Source organism: Aptenodytes patagonicus, chromosome 2, assembly GCF_965638725.1.
Source record: "Aptenodytes patagonicus chromosome 2, bAptPat1.pri.cur, whole genome shotgun sequence".
Classification (NCBI taxonomy): Eukaryota; Metazoa; Chordata; class Aves; order Sphenisciformes; family Spheniscidae; genus Aptenodytes; species Aptenodytes patagonicus.
The window spans coordinates 143,195,128-143,214,554 of record NC_134950.1 but is presented as its reverse complement, the minus strand read 5'-3'; the positions used below and the strand labels follow the sequence as shown (position 1 = coordinate 143,214,554).

Below are 19,427 nucleotides of genomic sequence, written 5' to 3'. Positions count from 1 at the left end.
ATTAAATACTACGAAGAAGGAAGCTACATTTTGAAAATGCGATAGTATGTCCATTAGTCAGAGAGAGCAGTTCAGAACCTGGTGCAAGGACACGACTAACATCTTTTCCATAAAAGGAAGAAAAATCTTCTTTGCTTAGTAGTTCAAGGCTCTAGAGAATCTTGAAGCCACTAAAAAAGAGGGATACATTTTGATGGGAAGCCCAGTTGTGATTTAATCATAAATCTTTGCTTGTTTGTGCTCATTTTTAAAAAAGTGAATATTCACATATATTAACCTAGCAAGTGCCCTTAATGAGGTTACTGTCCACAGAGACCCATACAACCCATCTTTTAGTTTCCCAAAACGGTAAGACAGAATGGAAACAGTCCATGAATGTTTTCTTCCAATACAGAACATAAATAGCTAAGTAGTCTTTCAGAAGACAATTTATCTCATTAATGCTACCAAAATAAGGTATCTTATTAAACACATAAATAAAAGAATCATTAACTGACTACTGTTAGAGGGACTGTACAACTTTTGTGTAATTATCTTGATAGAGTTTCTGAACTTGGAGGGATATTCAGAGAGCACAGTGATTCAGAAGACCAAGATCCATCAGCTGATATTTTATACCAGTGGAATGATCAGTGATCTTAAATAACTTAGACATAAATTTGGCCCACAATGTTAAAAAAAATAATTTCCATAAAACTACCTTTTGGCCTTGAATGCCCTCTCCTGGTAGACCTTTCTCACCTGGCAGACCATCAGGGCCACGTGGTCCCTGGAAGAAAAGAAAAATATATTCAGACTATATTAGCAATTCCATTTTCTATTGACATTTTGTCTAACTTGCTAGTACAGGTTCTTGCAACTCTTATGACACTGGTAAGTAAAAATGCTTCCCTAACAGCTGGCTGAGTCCAGGCAATTAAAATGAAGTGTGGCAACCCTTAATTGGAGGATTTAGATTAGAATGAGCTAATGCTGAAATGGCGTGAATTACATAATTGGTGTCTAAAGATTGTACCCTTAAAACTCAAATGAACCTGTAGATTAATTTATAATAAATACATTTACCACTGTGAAATTTATTCCCTAAAATTTCATATAATTTCATGATTTTCATGACAGAAATCATTAATTTGAACATAGTTTTTTTCATACAAAATGGCAGGTTAAACATACAAAATTAGAGAATGCCATTTTTGTGTCAAACAAGTACAGAAATAATTATATTTGTAATACTTTCTGTTCTTCCACAAAATTCAGGTGTCTCATTATTTAAAGCTAATAACGAGTTTTTTAAGGATGATCCTGATTAAGCAAAAAGTTTCTACATTTTTTGTGAGAAAAATAGTCTTTTACAACCACAAAATGACTTTCAAAAATACTGTTAGAATGAATCTAACACTGTGCAAGTGTGTAGGTCACATTTGTGGCTTCTTAATTAACAATCTCTTTGAGATTTTTAATGAAATACACAAGAAAACCATACATTTTATACATTTCAGGAAGAAAAAGCAGCCAGTGAGCTCTAACTCAACATTACAAAAAGCTTGCTGAAGTTCTGTAATTCAGAAGACAAAGGTATAATTAAAAGCATATAATTTGGGTCTTTGTTTTTGATGCAATTCAAATTACACACAGGAGTTGAGGAATGTCTCAGCTCTTGGATTTTCAACTTCTTAGAATTTGTTTTTAGACAATTTTTAAAGATTATCCTCAACTCCAACAAGTAGGGGTACAGCTATTTATATACAACTCCATGTCTTTCTGAAAACTGGATATTGCAATCCTGTTCACGTGGACCAAGCAAATATTTATTTCCCCAAAACTTGTTTGGACATGGCTTTATTCTCCTATTTGGGCAAGCCACATGCAATTACTGCCGCAATACTAGGCTGGCATAGCCGAACACACTTCTGCTGCTCAAGACTAGGTACAAGGTGGTTTATGGAATCAGTAGCCAATTTAGCTGCTGTCAATCAATTGCACTCACTAAGACTTATTTTATTATATTTCCACTTCCAATGCATATATCACTGACTTACAGGTAATCCTGGCTCACCAGTTCCAGGAGGTCCTGGGAATCCAATTTTACCTTCTTGACCTTGAGCACCCTTGTGAAAAAGAATATTAGAAAGTTCAGTCCTAATTCAACTCGATGCTTTTGAAAAGCATAACATTTACATATAGATGACTTAATGATGTCGCCAGAAAGGTCTGAAATCAAATGTGTAACATTTCCTGATGTAAAAAAAGCATAAATAACCATTTAGAAACATTTGAAAGTACCTTTCGATTAATACTTTGAGCACTAGATCACATTCCAGCCCTCATGCCAACAGCAAAGGGGTGTTATCACTTTGCATAAGGGTAACTGCTTAAAAATGCAGGACCTGAGAAATGACAGGGATGAGGGAGCGAAGTCAGGCTAAATTTGGTTGGAGTACAACCCAACCATGAAGCAGGAATGCTCAGGTGTGAGGGATCCTCACCATAGCCTCTATCTAGGCACTCAAATTGAAGCCTGCTTTAGTGGAATATGGGATTGCATGGGAACTCCAGGAACTGCATAGTTTCTGTATTTTCTATTTATAAGGTGTCATAATCTTCACAATTCCTCCAGTTTACTGAGGACTATGTGCTTCAAGGATAAGAGCGCAGAGGATTTTTATCTCTCCCCAGAGTAGTACAGAGACTGGGAGTGACATTCCTTCACTATAAACGTAATTTCCCTTCTGGAATGACCCAGTGTTGTTCCTTTTACATGGCAAATTACTAGTTTCTGAGCTCTACAAACCCTCTCTATGTTCCAGGGTCTGCCCACTGCAGAGAAAATATGCAGGAGTTCAAAGAATGTACAGATTAGAGCAGTAAAAGCAAAAAAAGTGCAGGTATTTTAGACACTGGCACTTGGCTCCAAAAAAGAGGGGAAAAATGGCATAAAGCAACACCAAAGATTTAGCAGCCAGAAGAACTAGGGTGAGATCTAGTTCTGCCCAATTTAGATTTCTTGTTTGAGTCTGAGCTGTAGGTCTCTGACAAAACTCTCATAAACTAAGTAGTCATGTTTCCTATGTAGACGCTTTTGCAGTTTTCCAAAAGGTGATTTGGCTGGCCAGCATAGGCAGACATGACTTTTCCAAATTAGCAAGACTGGATTCCACCTTCTAGTCTTTTGCAATAAAATAAGATAGAGGAAGTAAGTGCTGCATGAGAGAGAGAATTTTATGACCTATAAGAATATCTGTTCCCTAGTGAAGAAATAACAAGGCAAATCTGTCACTTGACTGTGTATCACAGTGACTGAGATGTATTTTTATGCCTTGAAGTATGGTTTACTCATTAGTGCAAGCATCTACTAGTGCTTGAAAATGTTCTCACATATTTAACCCCCATTTAAATGGCATTATTTCTGACTTCTATTATATCAATGGGATCACAATAAAAACTTGGAGTTGCTGGAAAGGCAGGACTGTTATCTCCATCCTATGCAAATACAAAAACCTGTCAATATTGTGTCAGTTTTACATTTAGATGATAAGAGCTTGAATTTGATAAAACAGCAGGTGAGAACTTTCATCCAAAAAATGACTGCCCACAGTTAGCACTTTAATAGACATATTACTGAGAGTTACCTTGGGTCCTGGCTGCCCAACACCAGGGAGTCCTGGAGGACCATAGGGACCTAAAGGGCCTTGCTCTCCCTAAAGGAAAAAAAATGGAAAGAAACCATTAATGCAAATGGAACTTTAACCAAATTCCACCAGAGTATCTTTCCACAGCCTCATTAAGGGCTACAGCAATACGTTTTTAAAGTTAAAAAAACCCCAACCAACCAAACAAACAAAACCTGTCTTAAAGATAAATGTTTAGATTAGGAGCAGGGTCAATATCCTGGCCATACAAGTTGCTGGGATAGATAATAATGTTACAAAGCCATTCTTTCATACGCATCAGGAAAGATAAAAAATGTATGTTTATTCTTTGTCATATCTTTGGTCCTAACTTTATCCAATGATTTGGTACTTCCTCAGTTTTTTTCTTGCTACAAAGATGGGCATTTGGAAATTAAGCAGTGTTTATGCTTTAAACATTGCACTTAAGGTTCTTCCCATAGCAACAACTGCGTATCACGACTGTTGTTCCTACTGCTATCTTTGACTGTAGCTCCTAATTCTCTTGCGTGTTTAGTATGTTTCTAACAAAGCCAACATAGCCACACGATTATTAAAAAGGCTTTTTATCAAAATGTGTTTATTTTCTGGGGAGGTATTCGTATTTGGGGGGTTGAAATTTTGTATATACCAAGAAATTTTATATGCTGAGTTCTGAAACCTTTCAATGAGATTTTTGCACTTTGAGAGGTCAATGGAAGTGTAAAAAACGACTTCAAAGCCAGGTATTTCTCCAGAAATCTACCAGTTTGTAATCTGCTAAAGAATGAAGCTAAGATGCAGGAATGGGAATATACAGTGAAAGTAAATAAACAGATTATCCTTGAAGATTAATTTCTGATAACTCTGCACTTGGAGTGCTACTACTGCAGCTTTAAACCTAGAATAAAGTGGAACTTGATGCCCAGTCTTAAATTCATTCCATTACAGGACAATATGATAATTTGAAGAGCAGCTGTGAAATTTAATGCTTATTCAAAATACAAGATTTTATAGCACACCTTCATAATCTAATAAATTAATACAGCATCACTAGGATATAAGTCTTAAAAGGCAGAGAAAAATCAGAGAAAGCTGGTATAACTCAGCAGAATAGCACACGTATCTCCACATAGCACACTGATAGGGTATTAGCAACATTGACATTGCTTTAATGTGGATTCTGTGCACATAGCTGTTGGCAAAATACAGAATATAGCAAAGAAGTTTACTGTATTCCTAGGTAGACCTTATTGTTTGGGTTTCCTAATAATATTTTCATGAAGCTTTTGGACCAGAGTCACAACTTAGTTGATGTGTATCCAGATTATCGTAAATGATGCAATTTTTACTGATATAAAGCCGATTAGAAATGGACCCTTTTTGTTCTGAGCTGGTTTTTTTCCTCCTGTGTTTGTTTTGAAACTTATCAAACAACAACAACAACAAAAATTCCTCAAATGGCCCATCTTCTAGACTTTCAGTTCCTCCATGGGATTAATTTGGCATTGAACAAACTGTCCTTTTAAAATCAGTTGATCAAAAATCATTTTTATTAAGTGTTTCCCATCAGCAGGAAATTTAGGGAAGGCCAAGAATAATACAACCAAAGCTCGTACTTGTCTCCTCTTTAATTCTCTTTACAAACTCTCTGGTTTAAGTACTGTTGTCCTTTAAGCCAACAGCTAGCTGAATTTCAGGGCTTTTGGGGCTCGTTCTGTTTAGACAAGAAGTAGGGGAAATACGTAAGGAAATGTTTTATACTATTTCTTTAGAAAATAATATATACTAAAAGCAACATTTTCAGAAGGGTTTTAGTGATTTAGAAGCCTCCATTTCATTTCCAACAGTAGTAATTTAGGCTACTGAATTTCATTCATGCCAACAGGTCACAAGCATCTAAGCATCAATGGAAGTTCAGCTTCTGATTGTGCATCAGTATGTAGAAGTGCACTGACAGAATGGTATCGGCAAAGCCACAGTGCTGTAGTTACACACACCCAGCCCCGTGGTGTGCTCTGCTTCCAGGGCAAAATCATCCTCGTGGGAGCTATACAAGTAGAACTGTTGTATTAAGGTTTCATTACAAAGTTTTGCAAGCAAATTTCCAGGCATAGACACTCCCTCAAGGACAGAGATACTTCTGCCACTTCTACCCACAGTTGTGCTTCTTGCAAAGCTGGTCAAGATGCACAAAGCATGGGTTTTGGAAGAACGTTAAGCCAAGCACACAAGCCTGGTGCCCAAGAAGCTTTGCCTTTCAGCCTATAGGCTCCCTTACCTCACCACCAACTCTTACTTCAATAGCTCTCCACTTGACAAACAACATTAACAGAAACAGCTCCACGCAGCTTCAGGGCCTGGAGACAGTCTAGTTAGGGATGGACTTCCCCACTTCAAGGAAGAGGTGCCTCAGTGAGAAAGAAATAGGCACAGGCTGCTGTAAGGCCAGGCAGTATGCTAAATACTAGCTGTTCAAATTCACAGTCCTCATTTCTTTCATGGAGAAGGCAGCCTGGGATCTCTGTTGTGCCATGATGTATTAGCATGCCCCACAGAATGAATGCAAAAGATATGCAAAGTTGAAAATGTATTTAAAAAAATCTATCAGATAAAAGAAAACATAATTCAGCAGCATGGAGCACCACTATGTGTAAGTAGGCTACTCTGGGCACAGCAAATGCCACTAAGCACGTTGGCTCTATTTGTCAAAATTAAACCTCTGAAATGGTGTAGGAACTTGTTCCATTCTGAAAAACGATGTTTGATAAATACAGGCTCATCTCCCAGCTGAAACAATAAACCAAACCCCTTTGTTGTGTTTGGATAGGGTCTTCCAAATTTTTTGTCCTGTCGTCCAAACAGACATTGTGTTTTGTATCTATTTCTGACAGCCCCTGACAGAACTTTCCAAGGACAGGAACTCTGAGGGATGCTTCCTATCGCAAATCATTCGCTCCTTCGCAAGTTCACCCACGTGATAGAGCTATGCTAATATATGCGCTGCCTCGAATGCAGATGGGAGTCCTACTGAAGTTAATGTTTTTCCAAAAGCTCTTTTTTTAGCCATGATAAAAACATTACATAGTTTTCTCTCCAGTGACTGGTGTCATGTAATCTGCCTCGCAGCAGCTGTACTAGTAGGTACTGGTGTAGGCAGGGTAAACAGCCCTTATGATGAAAGCATGTAAGGTAGTATGAAAATTTTGTTCTGGTGAACGCTTTCTCACTGATAGCAGAGGATGCCTGAATATTAATGGAGAAAGAAACCCCACCTTCTACCAGACAACATGCAAAACTTGGAAACTTAAACTATTCAATCTATTTTAAAGACTGTATATTTCAAACTTCATATGGCTATTAGTAAGCCTGACTTTTATCTTCTGTGGTCTTGGTGCTACAGGTAATGTGGAATTTACTAAAACTATAAAGTGCTGGCAATAATAACATTATCTCTGCATGCAGAAGGAAAAGTCTGCTTTTCAGAGCAGCTTCTTTGTAATTATTTTCTTTGTCTAACACTCTGCTCAAATTTTTTTTTCTCTCCCTATTGGGATTTTCCTTCAGGTGGCATCTAATATCAGCTAGAGCAAGGGGAAGGAAAATTACACTTGATCTGAGCTTAATATTTTTACATATTAAAACTGTACCATTTTAAGCTTGGAACATACTTAACAGTCTAACCCCCCCAAAAAAAATAGTTTGTTGTGTTATGATGAGTACTAGTTAGTGCCAATATAAATAATTTCCTTACTTTCAAGAAAGCACGTACATACTGTAAGGAACACAAAGACTCTGTATTTCAGTCTACAATGTGATAATGATTAAGTTATAGTAAAAAATAATCTTCAAACATAATGATTTTATCATTAAAGTAAACATTGGCAACACCAATGCAAGTAGATAAAGATATTTTAACGGACATTATTGATATTTTGTATTTCTAAGCTAGTTGAGGTACCTAGGAACTATACTTATTTACAGGGAAATTGGATTTTTCAGTCTCCTGGGAAAGATGTAACTTGCCACATAAGTAAGGAAAGAATTTATAAGTCAGCAGAGAAGCAGCAGCATCCCTTATCAGTTCATTCTGGGACACATTTTCAGGGAAATATGTAATGATGGGTTTCTCACAGGATTATCCCAAGATGTTTTTATGGGAATAACTGCTTCGAATACCCACATTCAAACTTAATTGTTTCCTTAAAAGTTTGAATACATGTCTGTTCATACAACTTTAGACTCTAATTCAGAATCTCACTATGCATATGAAATTTTCCAGAGAGGCTCTTACTATAGCAGTGGCTTTTAAGAATGTGTTGTGTTCAGTCTTTCCATGAATATCTCATGGTTTCTAGAAATGTGTACTTTATTTCTATTAGCTGGTCTAAGAGTTTAAACAACTCACTTCTGAAATGAGAACTGTAAGTACTCCCTGTTCATCACTTCCTTATGAGTGGAACACAGGTGATGCCCACCTCCTGATTTTATGCCCCAATTTTATAATCTGTAACCATATCATTCTGTTTGGAAATTGTCCACTGAAATTTGCGAATAGTCACTATTATTCCCCTCACCAACGAACACATTTTCAAAATTACCTTGAATATAAACACTCTTATGCAACCTTACTGGTGCTATTGTGTAGAATATGTTTTGTTTGGTTTTTTTTAATAAGTATTAGTTAAGCATTTTTTAATAAATTAATGAAAACAGACAAAATAATGCCTACTATTTTGAATAAATTAATAGACATACGCATGTTGAAGATTCATTTTTTATCTAACACCAAGAATACTAGGGGAAAGTGGATGTGCACATTTCACATTGGTGACCCCAATGAGGTAATTTAGCTTTGCAAAAATGTAAGCAGCAGAACCTTAGGCCTGAGAGATTTGCTTGACCAAAATAAAGGGCATTATATTAATTCCTAGACCTCGGTTTTCCAGAAGAATCCTGGTAATTCCGTTTCCTTTTTAGAGAAGAAACCAAGACGCATCAAGTCCTTTTGTGTTAGAATATTTGCATTTTTCCTGTTTTTTTATTGCTATTGAAGGGCAAAGCTGTCTTCTAATGAGAACATAGCCACATAATATATGTGGTAATAAATAAATCCAACAAAAGTAAATGCAGTAGCCAGTTAGGACGCTATTTTACTGTATTAACCAATGCAGTTAAGAGATATGTAGAACCCAAGTATGAAAATGACAGAAAACAGGTTACTGGGAATGTTGGAAGAGAGATGGGATTCTCACTGCATAATGTTTCTGGACACTACTGCTTATGACAGAATATATTACATTTATAGAGCAAGTAAATCTTTTGTTTCTATTAATAGAGAATACTGACTTTATGTCCTGTGTCCCCTTTTGAACGCCTATGGCTTCCTGTAGTAAATTCAATGTGATCTTTGAGAAACAAACCAAGCAAAAGCAACCACAACTGATTTAATCCCCAAACCACCTATTAACCAGCCATCTAGCCAATTCCTGGCCATCTAGGCAGGAATATGGGATACTACTGGAGCAGAACCAAGAGCGGCATGGCTCTTCTCTTTGCCGACTTTCTGCTTCTGGTACTTTCAGTCTTTCTCTAAGTGAGATAGTGTCTTCTGGGTTTTTGGAAATGGTTGCATCAGCCAGCAAAATCATATCATGGGCCACCCTCGCATTCTTAGTGAGACAAGGAACACAAAATCTGAGTTCCTTGCTCCCATAAGCTGCAGTCTGACAAGAATTGAGTGTCTCTACCTTAGACCCAGGGTTATAAATTGATGTTCTGCAAATTCAATTGTGTGTGATAACTTAAAAGAACCACAAATTTTTTTCCTGTGGGGTTTTTGTAATTTTCTTTACATGTTTTATAGATGAATGAGGTACATGGTACACTTTGATTCAAGTTTTTATTTTATGTTACAATGCAGATAGTATGTGGTGGCTGATGAAGTTGAAGAATGCCTTAAAGTGAAGCAAATGTCTAAGAAAATATAAAGCACAGCTGTGAATGGTATTTTTTCTTGGTATTTTAAGTTAGTGAGAGACAGAAAATAACATAGAATTTGGCTTTAACGATATGATTTTTCTTTTGTAAATTTAACATCTTTCTATTGAAATGTTGCCAATAGGCAATAGAAAGTCAGTAAAACAGAAAACAAACTGAATAATCCTGGTCCTTTGCTCAGAACATGCTTGGGGAACAGGACCAAGATGACTGCTTCAGAAGACAGGAGATACACAGTGAAAACAGCCAGTTCCCAACTCCTAACTGCGTTTTGAGTGAAATGTCCCGTTACTCTCTAACGTTTTTCTCTTAAAGTTATTACGTTTTATACTGTGTTGTAGGTTTACTGTTAACATGCACGTTCAGCATTTGGTTAAATGGAAATATATTTAGTCAGGTAAATTGATAATAATATAAGATGAGTTAACATGTATTTTTATTTTTATAGAAGCGGAGTTCAAATTTGTCATTTTTAATGCCTCAACCTCTTTATAGAGAAGGGTTGTATATATGGTAATAAAACTATTTAGATGTTTTTGAGATGTTATAACTTTGCAGAAATGCAAATAGAGAAAACTTTTTTTAAAGCTTGCTTAATAGCAAAAACTGGTTTTAGTTAATGCCACGCTGAGCCGCATTCTGTGAAGAATATAGGCTGTTCAACATATTCATACATGACTTTAACGGAGGGTGAAAGTAAAGTGATGAAGTTTGCTTGTATATTAAAGAGGTTATTAAAGATAAGCACTGATTGCGAAGTGCATCAGAAAGACTTTAAGAGGTTAAGGATGTGATTCAGCTCCATATGACCACTCCTAAACTTAGGTGTCTACAGGTGGAAACAGGTTGGCTGATTTCCTGCTGTAGTCAGTGGAAAGCTGGTCAATGCAGGCAGTGGGACTTTGAGAGAGATTCAACTCATTACGGGCAATATGATAAGGCAATATCATGAAAAGAGATGGAAGTAGAGTATTGTGCAGCCAGTGAGACTTCACACTGATAGATTAGCCAGCAGCTTAAAAGAGAATAAGAAAATGCATATGAATAACAGAAGAAGTAAGGTATGAAAAGTTCTTTTAAGTAATTTCTTGGACAATGTTTCTGGACTCCATGCTACCTTGCTTCAGACAAGTCAAATTAAATTAGCTGAAGTTGCAATGCCATCAATACTCTCCTGCTGGTGGCTGCCAGAGCCAGGGGCATCCAGACAGCACACAGATGACACTGTCCCCAGCCGTGTCTGCCACCTGGCACTGCAAAGCGAGAGAATGGGTACGGCACTGCGTTATAGAGGTGTGGGATGGACTGAGCTGACCAGATAGATGAGTGAACTGTAGACTTCACAAATGAGACCCAAAACATCTGTAGGCTGAGCTTGATCCGGAGTTTATATTTTGAGGAACTGAATCTCCTCTTTCAAACCTCAACATGGCCCACTAACAATGAATAAAAGTGTTCAGCGGCGGTGTTCTGTGTTATGTCACATCGATACTAATGCCATGCAACTGCCTTTAGCTCTGCTAAACCGGGGTGAAGTCACTAGTTCAGCTCAAAAAGCAGAAAGTATTAGCATGGAAAGGCCACGGGTATAAGGAACTGCACTGAGAATAGACATTTATTTTATCCAAGGCAGTTATAAATAACTGCCACTTTTCAGAGATATTGTATTATGTGTCATGAAAACTAATTTTAAAAGAGCAATTGAATAATCCTTCTGTAAGGACAAAAGATATTGGAAAGACTGCTATGTGTGTGAACCAAAAAAGGCTGTGACCTTTACTAGCTGAATGGGTGTTTATTAAGCTGTAAACAACCACCGATTATCTGTACTGATCATTAAAAAATTTTTCACTCATCTCAAATAAGTTCCAAAATGTCAAAGGTTAGCTTCAGTGCTAGGTATGGACAAGAGACAACCTCTAAACATACATATGTTTCTGCTATACTCTTTTAAGTATAATTACCTAAGTGTATTAATTAAACTTGCCTGGTGATATTTTTATTATGAAAGATGTCTGAGCCTGGAAAAACCTTGACTATAAACTTTAAGCAGCAGGTTGCAGAATTGGAAGCTGAAAAAAGAGGGAACTTTCTTTCTTATTCATACTGAAAATCTGCAGCTAAAGTATAAGAAAAGACAATAAATATTATATCCAGGTAGAAGAATTCTAGAGACAACTGCATGTATTTTACAGACATGAAAGTGTGTGAAGAGACTGACAGGAGGACAAACAACATTCAACAAATACGGTTTAGTGTATAATAAAAGTATCTGGTAGTACTATCTTGGACTGATCAGTGTGAAATGGCAGATAGAAAAATTAGTCATTTGCTGTGCTGAAGTTAAAGAGAGGCATGACTTTTCCACCACATGTATGAATAGCTTCTTTCAGACCCATCATGCTCTTTCTTTCCCCACTTCTGAAATATTCTGTAGCAGCTTTCCTAATCGAGCATTTTGTTGAGAAGATGAAGAAATAAAAAGTATGAAAAAGCATTTGTCAGGAAGAGGAAAATCATGATGGATGCCAGTATTCCAAACTTTTTACCGTGAACATTTCCCATATCTAAATTTACTTCTGTGAATCTTCAAATGAAATTGTTGCCTAAGAAACAAACATGAGTGTTTAAATATTGCATCTTTGGCAAACTGCTTTGTGTGAATTTTGTTGCCTTGTATAACTTATATGTGGCATTGTATTAACCAGGCTATCAATAATCCCGTGGCAGAAAGTCTTTGTCGTTAGACTCTACATTTTCAAACTGATACATGAAAGATCTTTCTGTACCAAACGATGTTAATAGCTGTCCCATGGGCAAGACAACTGTATTCACATAAAGCAATTTCCCAAAGGTTTGCAAGCCAGAAGACTGCCTAAATTAATCAGATACTTTATCCAACTGATTTTGCTTGACAAGCTGTAGTCATTAACTTTAAATGATCTATTTTAAACATAACTAAGGCATTAATCATCATCAAATCTTACACCTCTACCAATTTCAAAGTTGTCTTGAGTTTTTACAGTATACAAGCAATTAAAAATGACTTAAAATACTCAATCTAAAGATTTTATAACCACCATCTAGAATTACTTAAAATCTTTAAACACAAGGCATTTTAGTCAAAAATATTCTAGAAAAAACTTCCCAAGTGACAGCAAGGGAAGCTAAGAAGCCAAGACACTTATTCAGGTGATTTAAATTCCAACCTAAGTGCTGTGGCTCTAGGCAGGTCCTTGGTAGCACCCTATTGTGGCCCTACAAAATGCTCTCGGAGACCCAGATGGAGAACCAGCTGCATGTGCCAACAATACAAAGCCTTCATATCATGATGACGCTATGGTGCACCAAGCAGGTGGTGTACAATATCGCTGTGCAAAGGACACCACTAACAAAAAACTACTGAGGAAAAAGGAGAGTAGAGTATAAAGATTCTACACAGAGTTTCTGCATCCTCTCTCCCTACATAAATAACATCTACACATATACAACTACATCTTACCTTGCTTCCTTGAATGCCTTTCGGGCCTGGCTCACCTGGAGGTCCGCTGATACCCTACACAAAAGCCAAAGTATAGTATGAGTTGCCTTTGAAGATGCATGTGAAGTTTCTTTTGAATTTGGCCTGAACAGAGTACAGTAAAACACAGCACAATGCTAAGCTCTAAAGGACAAGAGTTTTCTGTGTCCTATCCTGGGAAGTGCCCAACACATTGAATATTGTTAATATTCAATAACCAGCGCTGGCAGAAAGGATATCTTACTACTCCATGTGAATTGCATCTGTTTTATCTGAAGCTTTCCGTTCCTTTCTCCTCCTGCTCCTGACTTTGCCATATTTTCATATTCTCTCTTCTGCCCAAGCAAATAAACTAAGCTGTCACGTCCTATTTAGCTGCGTTTGTAAGAGATCAGTTCCCCTCATCTCTCTGTGATGATGAGCTGAGATTAATTTTAATTCCCTGACATTACTACAACCATTGTGTCCCCTCACACAAGGAAATAATTAATGGCTCTTTGGAAGAGACAGAGCAGGTAAGGTACTCTGTCTGGAGTGATGACATTTGAGGAGGTCCCTTCACCAATACAGTGGCTGGTACGGTAGCTAGAAAAAAGGAGGTCTGATAATTATGAAGAGCAATAAGATCACAGGATGAATAGATTACATCCAAGTCCGGCGTTAAAGCTTTAACTCTTACGGGAACCCGACTTGTGAGTTAGTGAACATCCCACTGGCATCTGCTGGGCTGCCCAGTTGGGTCAGATTGGTCAATGTTGTTGCAACTACCACTAACAGAGCTGACAATCAAAATGAAGTGGAAGCCTCATGAAGTTTTTTAAATGACTGGAGAAAAAAAAAATCATGAGCTATCAAAAGAATAATACCACAAAATTACAGTTTATTGTAGTAAAAATGCTGGGTCAAATATGAATCATTTTATGCTTATAAAAAGACACAAACTGGCCCAAATGTAAACGTATTGGTTTCATTGCTGACACAAAAATGTGCTCAGAGTGTGTTCATTCCCGTTCTTAAATATGATAAACTACAGGAAACGCATGACTATCCAAAAAGAAACAAAAATAATCCCTTTCAGCTACCATCATTAATAGCTTTAGTAAATCCTCCAGAATACTGCATTTTGGCTCACAAACAGATATGAAAATTTTGGAATATCTGTGATTTTGTATCTCCCATGGATTTCCAGTCAGAAAAAAAATATTTATTATTTTCTCCTTTCTTTTGCAGCTTTTGCACAAAGCATGCAAAAATGCAATCACACACCTAAGTAACAGTTATACGACCACAAATCAAATATTGGGGGGAAAACAGTGAATGAAATTAATATAGCTAGTGTTCCAAATTATGCTCAAATCATAACTTTACAAACTAGGGAATAACTGTCTCATAACAGTACAGTGATGTCCCAAGTGCTGTATTGTGCACAAACTCAGAGTAATATGGCCTTACTCCTTGGTTTATGTATTTTAATTGAGTACTGTTTACTAAAAGGAATCTGTATTGTGCACAAACTCACAGTAATATGGCCTTAGTCCTTGGTTTATGCGTTTTAATTGAGTACTGTTTACTAAAAGGAATCTTGCAGTTTTGTTTGTTTCAAAAGAAGCAAACTCTACTTTATTCTCTTAGTATCTTGGTGTCATATAAAGAACTAAAATATTTCTTTAAAATCTCTTAGTAGTTGAAAAGCATTTCCAAAAGGGACTTTGAAAAAATCACATTTTTATAAGCTATTCTTCCTGAGGTAAAAAATTACGACCATGATGTGAGAGGGACAAATGTCCCAGCAGTAAAATGGCAATGTGCTTGAGGCAGGGTGTGCTAATAGAAATACATAATATAATCTGTTAATATAAATACATAAGATAAATCATTCTCAAGCTCATTGCATGCTATCTTCCTTTTAGTCATTAAGCAGGTTGTAGTTCCCATGGTAATTACTTAGTTCTCATAGCTCAGAATTACAGTAAATCCTTGTAACCATTGATTAGTCCTCTTGTATAGTGGTACATTCATCTGCTTCTGTTTTCCAGCAGTTAGGATTTTTTTTTGTAATGAGCCTTTCAAACCTAAACTGAATGTAGACCATTGTATTATATGATGATATGTAACATCAAGCTCAAAACCGGGATAATGTAGGAGTAATTGCAGTGATGCTGTATATGAAAAGAAAAAAACAATTTGATTTTGCCTTAGAATAATCAGGTTATGACATTGTACGAGGCTTGACTTGCAACAGCAGCTGGTATTTTATAGAGTGTGCAAAACTGAACATATACTGCACGGTGAGTTGAATTTATGTAGGGAAATGCTGATGATTGGTGATCTGATTTGTCTCATTAATTCCTGTCAAAATTGGCCAAAAAACTCTTAGACTCCGTGTGTTTCCATTTTTTAATAAACAAGAATAAGTAAGTGTCATCTTTTGGGGCACAGATCACATCTTTACTAATTGCTTACCAGACAGAATTACTGGAGCATAAAATAATAAATTAATAAATTTGTAGCATTATTGCATGTCCATTGCCAAGCAAAAGGAAAGCAGAAAAACGTAATTTAAAAACATTGAAAATGGCATTTAGGACTAAATGTTCACATCTTAATACCATGTAATAAATTTCTGTTACCATATTATGCCCCCCTTATGTTTTCTTTCATATAACCCAGAAACAGGCTCGGTAGAGAAGTGAGTGGGCAAGTGCTGGCCTTCATCATTCCACATCACCTAGGGATCTACTAGGAGACTGGTATAACTTCTTGAGATGTCTACTCCATACAGCAGCTCTTTTTACATGTCTAGTATGAATTTTTTAATGGAAATTACACAGGTTGTAAGAAACACAAAGACAGCAATAACCCTTTTCAGCAACTGCAAAGAGAGAAGAGGACGATCTGGACTTCTGCACAGATAACAAATAAATGATCACTGATCTGAGAGTGGTAACAATCTCTGCTCCTAATAATACTGAGACTTTCCCTGACTCATTGCTCAGGTTTTGAAATAATTACTGCAGATTTTAGCCTCCCCAACAAATTTCAGTCTTTCTGGCTGCCTTATGTTTCAAGAAGGACTGTGTACAGCTTTCCAAGATACAGCAGGACGCTGCCACGTAATAGAAGAGGAATTTAGCAAGTAGGGGTATGACAGGGCACGATTATACTCTAAGGGTAAGAGGAGATCTCTGCAGTTGGAGAGCCCAAGTGGGCCACGCACCTCTGAGCAGCTTTAAGCAGCAGCAGCAGCCAAGATTTTTTCTTTGAAAATTATTTCCAAAAGACAAAGATTTGCCAGACTCTGCTGTCTTGGTGTCTCATGCACCAAACGTGCTGCTCTCCACAGAGCTGACAGGTTGTATGCAGAAAGAACCTTACAGAATATAATGTGTTTTCTTTTTATTTGGTAGCTTTTAGTTCCCTTACCTGAGGTCCCCGAGGTCCCCTAGGGCCAAAAGGACCTTCCAAACCCTGAGGAAAAATAAGACTCAATTATCAGATTAATAGGAAATTGCAATAATCTGCTTTAAAGTATTGAAAACTGCAGTGTACATGTAATGACTCATATCTCTGTTCAAGCACTTTCTAGGGAGTTTATTCTCTCTCCAGAGTACTGCTGTTCTCACTCTGTATTCAGTAATTGCCTGTTACATTCCATCCTCAATATTCAGTTAAAATACCTTTCATATACAACAAACATTGTGGATGGCTACTTAACATCTTAGCTATTTGATTAACCAGTTGTTATTTGCTACAGGTCTTTAAATTTAATTTCTAGAATTATACTAGACACAGAATTCTTAAAAAAATGCTGCAGTGCTTACACCAGAATAACTTCAGGTAACTTTGTCTCACTAACTCAAACTGCAGATCAGGAGCATGGCAGAATCACACTAATAGTTCGCAAAAAACATTAAAAAACACATCCAAAAAAAGTAAAATGCCATATTTTTTTATTCCATTAGCTGTCATTTCTCCATTTAATGAGTTCTTACCAGTTACCGCCACTGTAGATTGTTCACAAATCTTTCTCCTGCACTGTTTTTTCTTCAGTCACCAGAATGCATATTCTACGGGATTTCACTTCTAGTTGACTCAATACTCAGTTATAATTTATTTCTAAAGCAAAAATAGCTTTCAGCAAATAGTTTACCGGTCTTTTCTTTCTCTTTCTTCTCTTTTAATTAGCAACATCTCCGCACACAGAGGCACTGGCAGACTGCTGCATTTTTCAAGGCATGTGTCACGTTTTGAACTTCTAAAGGCCTTGACGAATTTAGCAGTGATACCTGCGCAGCCACACCCCATCGACTGTCTTCCTCTACAGATTCAGATTCAGAATTTTTTAACAATTCTCTACTCCCTGGCATTTGCTCCCAGGCCAAGCATCAGCCACCAGAGAGAGCAGTTAACCCCATTCCGTTCTAGCCCATTTACAAAACTACACAAGCAATGGATGGCACAAACAACAATATGCTGATGCGATGATAGCTACTTTTGGTAGAATACACACATATGATTGGAGTCAGTTTTGATTTCAAAGCTGAACACAAACTGTCTGAATTTCAAGCCTGAACAGCTTTTGAAAAAACTCAGATTCACAGCATCAAAACCTCTGCTGGACTCAGTCTGATTAGTGAGATTGGAAAGCGGCGGGGGAAAAATGCCACATTTTCAAATCAGACAACACTACTGCTTTTTATACTTCAATGTCCATCACTGCAGTTAAAGATGCCCCTCGGAATATTGAATTTACTTCTTATACATTTGGCCATGTATGTTCTGTTTCTGATGATTTTGTCCAGCATAGACTACTTTCATGAAAAAAAAAAAAATCATTTTGTTCTATCTTCTGCATTTGTAAATGTGAAGCTGGGAATTCTGGAATTACTAGACTGATTTTCATTTGTTCACTAAGTTCTTGAAGTCCTTAATCCATTATAATCTCTGATCCTCTGCAGATGTCAAACTTTTTTTTTTCATCACTGTCCTCAACAGAAATGAAACAAGCGAACTTCTGGCAGCCCTGGCATATGTTTTCTACATCCAGATTTCTTGGCTGCTTTGATTATGTTCTTTGCCAGTTTCTGAACAGCTTCTTTTTATCTTAGTAGACATTTCACATAACCTCATGCTACTTCTCACATATTGCCTGGATAAAGAAGTTATGATCTTCTTTATTCCTCTGAGAGATGCAACTCTTTCTCCTTTTTCATCAATATTTCAGCCTTTTCTGACTCACTTGCTGCCATTTTGAACCCTAGCATCTCACAAGATACTCTCAGCCTTTAGGTTTTTATTATAGTATAATGCCCTTTTTTCTTTGTGACAAATACTGCTGCTTTGAATATTTCTAATTCCTACCTGAAATTCATCATCAAATTACAGGTTCCAGGAACCACAAACTTTTCAAGTTGGTCTTTGATAAAGGTAAACATAATACGGATGTTAAAACTGAAGAAATGTGCTTTAATAGAATGATCAATTGCAATCTAGTTGGTAGTACTTAACAACTCGAACTATACATCAGTGGTTTGTAGCAGTCATACAAACCTGCTTACATGAACTCAAGATGCATGATTATCTCACTCAGGAGTACATTATCCTTCCATCTTTCAGAGTGTAAAAAACAGGTAAAAATCTATATTCACTTGTATCACTTCTGCACTTCAGGTTAAAAGAAGAAGAGGACTAGGTAGAAGTGTGAATGCATTATCAGCACAGATGGGCTGGTAGACCTGAAAGTTGTTCAGATTGTGTAAGAACCTGCTTCTATTGTAATACAACTTTATACACTTGAATTAAAATTAACATTTTAAGGAAAAAAAAAAATCTGGTGAACTCTGTAACATGCTCACAGTCCTTTGTAAGCAGGGCTTGGCATTGGTCAGGACAGCTTTTCTTTTAGGTAAAAGTGACTACATTTCTTCTGCAAAATGGAAAAAAAGAATATGGTGAACTGTGAGTTCAGTTTCTACGAATCGTATTTCTACTATGAATATATCTCTACTACCACGGAATTATAAGATGTTCCAAATTTACAATAATCTTTACAAACTATGTTTATGAATATATTACATGATTTTCTAGTATCTTCATCAACGTGAAACAGTTCAAATAAAAATTATACTTACTCTTTCCCCTTTTACTCCTGGGGATCCACATTCTCCTCTCTCACCCTTTATAAGAAGTCAAAAGGTTAACAGCTAAACAAGATGTTTTGATTACACTACATGCATTAAAGACTGCAAGCAGTTCAGTAG

The 19,427-nt window shown here is 36.8% G+C and overlaps 1 protein-coding gene across 5 annotated transcripts in view; it reads right to left on the bottom strand.

Annotated features, from left to right (window-relative positions):
- COL28A1 (collagen type XXVIII alpha 1 chain) overlaps positions 1-19,427 on the bottom strand; it is a 70,892-nt gene that overhangs the window by 42,588 nt on the left and 8,877 nt on the right. For all 5 annotated transcript variants that reach the window (XM_076331458.1, XM_076331454.1, XM_076331455.1 and 2 more), the window contains 6 exons: positions 19,299-19,343; positions 16,591-16,635; positions 13,150-13,203; positions 3,630-3,698; positions 2,040-2,108; positions 701-769 (listed from right to left, as the gene is read on the bottom strand). In XM_076331458.1, the coding sequence (XP_076187573.1) occupies positions 701-769; positions 2,040-2,108; positions 3,630-3,698; positions 13,150-13,203; positions 16,591-16,635; positions 19,299-19,343 (351 nt within the window). The remainder of the gene's footprint in view (positions 1-700; positions 770-2,039; positions 2,109-3,629; positions 3,699-13,149; positions 13,204-16,590; positions 16,636-19,298; positions 19,344-19,427) is intronic.